General features: G+C 34.1%; 1 protein-coding gene across 1 annotated transcript; it reads right to left on the reverse strand.

Moving 5' to 3' along the window:
* Positions 1 to 424: 424 nt before the first annotated feature.
* Positions 425 to 6,488, reverse strand: LOC130613568 (uncharacterized). The gene is made up of 3 exons (XM_057434894.1): positions 2,851 to 6,488; positions 650 to 710; positions 425 to 571 (listed from the first exon to the last, which is right to left on the reverse strand). Exon 1 carries the CDS (start codon positions 6,486 to 6,488, stop codon positions 4,605 to 4,607), a length of 1,884 nt encoding a protein of 627 aa, XP_057290877.1. The 3' UTR covers positions 425 to 571; positions 650 to 710; positions 2,851 to 4,604.
* Between the last annotated feature and the right edge of the window lie 791 nt (positions 6,489 to 7,279).

Below are 7,279 nucleotides of genomic sequence, written 5' to 3' on the forward strand. Positions count from 1 at the left end.
TTGATAATATCTTTAAAGCACGAAATGAAAAATTCATATCACGTAGTTTCAGCAGCAGATTTTTGTGATCAATCGTGTCGAAAGCTTTGGAGTAATCGATGAGGATAGAAAGTGTCACTTCACTTTTCACGACCCCCCCCCGACCACATTGACCTCCACGACCGCGTCGGCCACCACGACTGCTTCCTTCACCCTTGCTTTTTCGGAATTCTCTTCCGCCATTATGGACCCAACGTCCAAACACCTCAGCCTCCATTGAACCACTGTGTGTCAATCTGTACCTTAGAAATCGAGTCCAGACATTCATTAAAGGAAAAATAAAGGAAAGGTTAATTCAATAAATTTCATAGATAAAACTGAAGTATATATACCATAGTTTAATTACGTAACACGAACTTTTAACATTTGAAAATTGATATCTTACTTAATTCCACGTCTGGCGATGTTTCCGTGGCATCTTCCCCCTCCGTCCATTCCACACCACCTTGCTTGAGCCACCGGCCAAACGATCTGTACCCCGTTGACCCGGGATGTTTAATACGGTGCTCGATGAATTTACCATAAAGCGCGACTTAAAAGGACGAATATTTGCGATAAGTTTTTTATTCATGCATACGACTAATGATAACAATAACGATAATATACTTACCAAGTTGGCAATCAATTTGACCTTCAATTTGACCTTCCATTTTTTGTTATTTTTTGTTTTGCTAAAAAATACAAATGAAGCAGTTGCAAAAATCACAAAACAGGCCATTTTTTCTTCACTTTTATTTTGATTTCGGATACTTTTAGTTTGTATTTGTTTATGTAGCGCTCTTATGTTCGGTAACCACCAGTCTTTGGAGAGGAGGGTTAGTATTTTTGGTACATATAATATCAGAAAAAGGGGTCTAATTGGAAGTAATTAAGATTTACTGCTAGGGTGCTTTTAGGTACTTCATAATTTCCCGCAAACTACAGCATGCTCTATTTCGGTATTTATATTTTTTTACAGATATGTTATCATTCGGTCCCTTGATAATCTGGTTCAGACGATATAGTCAAATAATTCAAAAAGCCTTCTATATACTTGTATTTTTAATTTAATACAACTTTTCACAAAATTGATTTTTTTTCTCTTCTTTAACTGTTAACGTTAAAATTTATGATCTATTATATATAGTGCTAGGTAATTTAGGAAAATAATAATGAAAATTGTGACAAAATAGAGACATATCTAAGGCCTACTTTATACAGGTATAATAGCATCGCATCAAAATGATTTCAACAGACCAGTACGTATGCAGAAGATGTTATAATGTAAATAGGCAATCAGCTTCCTGTCACTGAAACATCGTACTAGATCTGAATTCCACACAACATTAATGCGACTGTATAAACTAGACATAACAAACTAACAAGCTAAATATATTAACTGCAATACTTCTAATGAATTTTTCCAATATGCAAAGTTCTCATGAGCAACAACTATACTAATATTTGATATACACAGGGGCTGATCCAGAAATTTATTTTGGCGTCGATAGCGCCGCAGATAGAAAAACCTTTAGGGCAACAAAAATACATGGCTTTAGCATATCGTTTTCTTTTTTAGTATAGAACATAGTTTCTTTATGAACATATATATCTTCTCTGTGATTGAAGATATATATATAAATATAATATGAGATATAAAATATCCAGAAAATAAGAAATAATGCAATTCTCAAGCATTTTAAATTATGTGTTTCTAAGTTGGGCGCCCAAATTAGATGTCCCCAAAATCGGTATACCGATGTCCAAATTGGCTTGGATCAGCCCTTGATACACAAGTAAATGTAACAAGTCTACTTTATAACGCTCACAATATGCTAGATAAAGCAAAAAGGAAAATATGACCTTATTGATACTAATTTTTCGCGCACCGGAAAAAAAATTATTATTTTGCGTAATAATTTTCGCGCAATAGTAATAGTAATGAATTTCGCGCGGATTTATTTTTATGCACAAAATTCAATTCCCCCAAAAATTCCGAGCTGAAAGTGACGGCCAAACCCTTCATATAGCCGAGCTTTCTAAGAATAGCCTCGTTTTCAAAATAATTATTTTCTTTAAATCTAAATAAAATCCAACTAGAATATTATATTGCTCTAAAAACTTCATTTTTGTCATGATAATTTGATATTCTATCTGAATATCTTTATTAGAAGAGCATAAAACTTTTATAAAATTTTGGATGACGTCATAATTATTATAATTTATGAAATTCGGGAAAGGTATTATATTTTTGCGCTTTATAATTTTCGCGCAAATCCTAACTTTTTTGCACAAATACGCAAAATTAGTACGAATAAGGTATTGAAATTCGTTTTTCAAAAAGAAGTATTCTACAAGAATGAATTTTTGCAAAATCGACAAAAACGTGCTAAATTAATTCCCTTATGGTAGCTAAATTTTTACTGACTAAACTCAAAAATAATCTATGTAGCAACTTATCTAGCCTACTTTATACGGCCATCTCGATTTGAATTCTAGGTGACGTTAATGCTGCCGTAAAAGTAGACCTAAGACACAAGTTTAAACTGTCTATTAACTGCAATACTCGCAAGGTTCTAACAATTTTTCTCACTTTGAAACTTCGTTGTGACTAACAACCATGAAGGATCCTATAACGGTTAAATACTATACTAATAACTGATATAAGTAAGGGGGATTATTTGAGGATTATGATAATTGAAAAATTGTGTAAATGCTGAAAAATAAAGTTAAGACAATTACATTTCCTAACACAGGCTAGAACTAAGCATCTATCACTTCCCACCCTCATTGCTATGATTTTAGAAAAAAGCTTGTAGAGTATATGCTTACCAAATAAATCCTTCATGTATGTTTCATTGATACCATTGCCAGGGTGCGTCATGGATACCATTGTTAGTGTAGAGAATTTTCCTAAACGATTTACAAATTTACATTATGAATTGCGCAGTCCAAAAATTAAATGACATGACAAGTATCATTTGGCCGTCCTAACTCACTGTGAAAGAGTAGTTATGAAAAATAATGATATGAAAAATTAAAAAAAAATTCACTTGCGGTACAATCTCTTAATAATGTCACATTTTATACAGAAGTGAAATTGAAACGAGTGTGGTTCCAAAATTGTTAAATTAACTTAAAAATTACATTACATAATGAAAATGGCAGTCCCACCTATGAAATATAAAATTAATTAATAAGAGCTACTTATCTGGTTGTTTTTCATTTAAAATAACTGCCACGTTATATCTTCCATTAGAATTTGAAAAAACTTGCTAACGTCTTCTACAAATTCCTTGGAATTTTTTTTATAGTACCTGAAAACAGGAAAAAGACAAAAGCGAGCAACAAAGGAACAGGAAGTGTACAGTATCAGTGAAATTACAAAATACATTAATTTTCAAATATTTGGTGCTAATTTGATTCCTTTTTAACTGATTGTACCTTATGCGTATAACTTATTTTTGTGGATTTGGCTGAAAACCGCAAAACTAAGATCTGTGAAAAATTTAAAATCTCTTATCCGTAAAAATGTTCTATTTGTTCGTACTTCAAACCTAAACCTCAGACATTGAGTTCTTTGTTTCACATTTGAAAATACTTTTTTCTGAATACCTTTACTAATCTTTTGGCATGTGCAAAAATTTATTTCTCATATTTCTGGAAAACGAAGTCATCTAAAAATATAGCATTTTGGGCCAGCACCACAAAAATTTTGTATGCATAAGGTATTAATTGCCGGTCTCCTCCATCCCCTTACAACCGGACCTATCCTCACCAATATATCTCCTTAATGTCCTCACATAATTTTTAGGTTTTTTCCTTCATGGTTTGAAATCAAGACTGTGTGATATCTTAGGGGATCATAGTATCATTATGGTCAGTTAAAAATTATTTTCATTGTTATATAGTGAAAGTCTTTCCATAGTACTGATTTTGAGGAATATTAAAGTGTCAAATTTGACATTTCAGGATTTACTGACATTGGTTACAAAAGTCAATGATGATGATACTTAATTTGTAAAATAAAAATAAAAACACAAAAATTGTATTTTTAGTTTATTTTAACCATGATTCTTGGATACAGCTTACTATACATTGATATTAGATCAAGTGTTTGACTTCGGCTTATTACATCCAATAATTACGAATTCATGGGCAGACGGTTGTTTTGAGAAACAACTATTCTGTCTGTCGAACTAAAAATGTTTACCATGATTCTTGGATACAGCTTACTACACATTGATATTAGATCAAGTGTTTGACTTCGGCTTATTACATCCAATAATTACGAATTCATGGGCAGACGGTTGTTTTGAGAAACAACTATTCTGTCTGTTGAATTAAAAATGTTTACCATGATTCTTGGATACAGCTTACTATACATTGATATTATAATCAAGTATTTGACTTCGGCTTATTACATCCAATAATTACGAATTCATGGGCAGACGGTTTTTATTTTGTTTATTTTCTAAATCAAAATTTTACTTCGCATATTGATTTCACAACAAATATATGAACATATACAATGTTTTTTAATGTATATTATCTGCAACATAGGTTAATTTCAGTTGTGATTATCATTATGATTGAGATGTGCATATAATACATGAGCAATCTGCAGATGGTGAAGGACAAACTGCATCTTCAATATCATCATCGCAAAACTCGTCAAGGTCTTTCAGCAAGTTAATATACTTTACTATAGTGATATCAAATTTTTTGATGGTTTCATTTGATAATGCTTTCAGCCGTTGCTCTTCCTCTTGTCTGGCTTTCATACGAGGATGTGTATTAACGTACAAGAGACGTTCTTGAGTAATTGGCTCGACAAGTGCCCAATTCCTTTCTTTTTCGCATCTTGAAAATGCAGTGTAAGCTGTACCAAGGTTATTTTTTTCCATCTGAATTGATTGTTGTAACTTGATACGCATGTGGGTGGCAGTTTTACCATCTCCAATCGACATACCCTGACTTTTAGCAATTGTTATCGCATATCCTGGCATCAATGGCAGGCCATTTCTGCTGCAACAATTAGATTCACATCGACCTTCAACAGCAGTAATTGGTATCCATGTTGGATGTTCTGGAATCCATATTGGGCCTTTATAATTTGGGAAATCGACAATGACAGCTATAGGAAATTCAGGTGGTGACATATTTGGCGAATAAAGGATTGCAATTACTTTTCCCATCGCACCATTATTAAGACCGAGGCCCGTAAGACCTTTTTGGTTCTTAGTGAGTATTACAGTTGCACCAACTGCCATTAAAGATCTCAGCGGTATTTGACCCAGTTGCTTATCAGTCAAAGAGTGGTGTTTACCACGGCCTCTTGATGGAATTACAGCAACAGGCACACCAAGGCTAGCTAATTTATTGTGATTTTCCTCATTAACTTCATTCCATGTTTCCATCAATGTAAGGACGCGACCATGCGAAAAGTTACATTTTTCGGTTTGTGGCAAAGCATCTTCGTAACGACTATTTATATCTTGCCAGTCTTGTTGATTGATCGATCCATTACGTATTCTAAGTAGTCGCTGCAAAAGAGCTAACTGATCTGGGCCTTGACGCATTGTTTCTGTAAGAAAAATAACATCTTGAAACGAGCGATAGATTGCATAGCCAGCAAAGTTGATTGTCGAATCATCGTGTTTTGGTGGCTGATGTAGATCCAAAGCACGAATTGGTCCAAGCTGACCAAGGTCACCAAAGAAATTGACAGCTGGTACACCACCATAATAATTATCAAAGTCTCCCGTAGCCTCCCTTAATCTTTGGCTGCACCAGGCCACAAGAAGCTTCGACTGCATGCTACGTTCATCAATATTAAGTTGAAATAATTTCAGTTCATTGTTTTCATGCATACCTGTATACTTTCTCAGCTTTCTTAGAGATACATCACCCAACGGATAGTCAGAAAGCTGGACAGAATTTAAATTCTTATCTTTTTTCAGTTTGTGTGGTGGTGGAGTAATTGAATGTATAGTGCGACCATTAGGTATGAGGACTGATGCTGCACCAGTTGGGGCCAAGTTCATAACAGCAGAATTTCGCTTAAAAATACGCCGAACGATTCTGGTGAGCGCAGTAATGATGAATGTTTTCCCAACACCAGCTGTTTCTTGTATTAATAAACGTAATGGCTGGGTACCTGTTGGCAAAGTTCCTTTTGCAACTTGCAATAAATGCTGAAGATTTATACCAATGACTGTTCTCTGTAATTCATTAGCATTTAAGATGTTTATTTGGGGTAAGGTACAATCATCAGCCAGCTGCAATTCATTTCTTTCTGCTTCTTCAGATATAGATTGTAACCATGTGTCAGCATTAATTGGCCATTGACTACCAAAACTTTGAATTGCATAATTATTCCAATCAAATGTAGGCCCTCCATTGGGAAGAACTTGTTGTACATCCGGCTCATTGATATCAGCAACATGATGCCTTGCAATATCTCTCATTATCGCTCTGCCTATGTTCATTTGTGCAATGACTGAATTTTGGGAACTTTGAGAACTTGCATCTGTATAATTTTAAATTTATCCGTTTAAGGATATTCACGTTATGATAAGTTTTATTTATCTCATTTGTACCTATTCAATTCATTTTGAATTGCTTTAATATTTATTTTTTAGTGTTGTGTTCTGTCGCTGTTGTATTTTTCTGCCTTTTACGGTCAATGTTTTTAGGAAATTCTTGCAAAAAGGGGGATTTTGCTTTTTTGAAAAATCTCCAGAGGGTTGCAACCTCTAACTATAGTAGAACCAGCTGTCATTAGACAAGAAATATCATTACAGCTAGCTGTTTTGTCACCTCATCATCAATTGTGATGATTGACATGAAGACTGATTATCGGTTTCATTATTGATTACACGAGTGTGACTTTGTTTTCTCTCACTCTTTTTATCGAATGATTGTTTAGCCTCCTTCAATGCATCTATTAATATAGGGGGACAGTTTTCAGTTTGAACAAAGGAAGCCAAAGCAGCAGCAAATGACTCATGTTGTCCCTTCAATTCTTCAGTATTTTGCCACGTTCCAACAAAAAATATAACGAGCATAGCTTTTGCATAGTCCTCAGTAACAGGCCAAACAGGTTTTGTAGATATTCCTGTAAAAACTGGCACGTGATCTACTTTGCAGGTACAATTACATTTCTTGCTCCAGTTCCATAATGATATTTCTGGCTCAGTTTCTCTACGCTTATCGCTCAAGTATTTATCCAATGTGCTATTCTTTGTAACGGTTCCAT

The sequence above is a fragment of the Hydractinia symbiolongicarpus genome, chromosome 11 (genome assembly GCF_029227915.1).
Source record: "Hydractinia symbiolongicarpus strain clone_291-10 chromosome 11, HSymV2.1, whole genome shotgun sequence".
Lineage (NCBI taxonomy): Eukaryota > Metazoa > Cnidaria > Hydrozoa > Anthoathecata > Hydractiniidae > Hydractinia > Hydractinia symbiolongicarpus.

Bases quoted from the DNA above. Each gene is read 5' to 3' on its own strand.
- LOC130613568 (XM_057434894.1), bottom strand. From the start codon at position 6,488: ATGAGAGATATTGCAAGGCATCATGTTGCTGATATCAATGAGCCGGAT.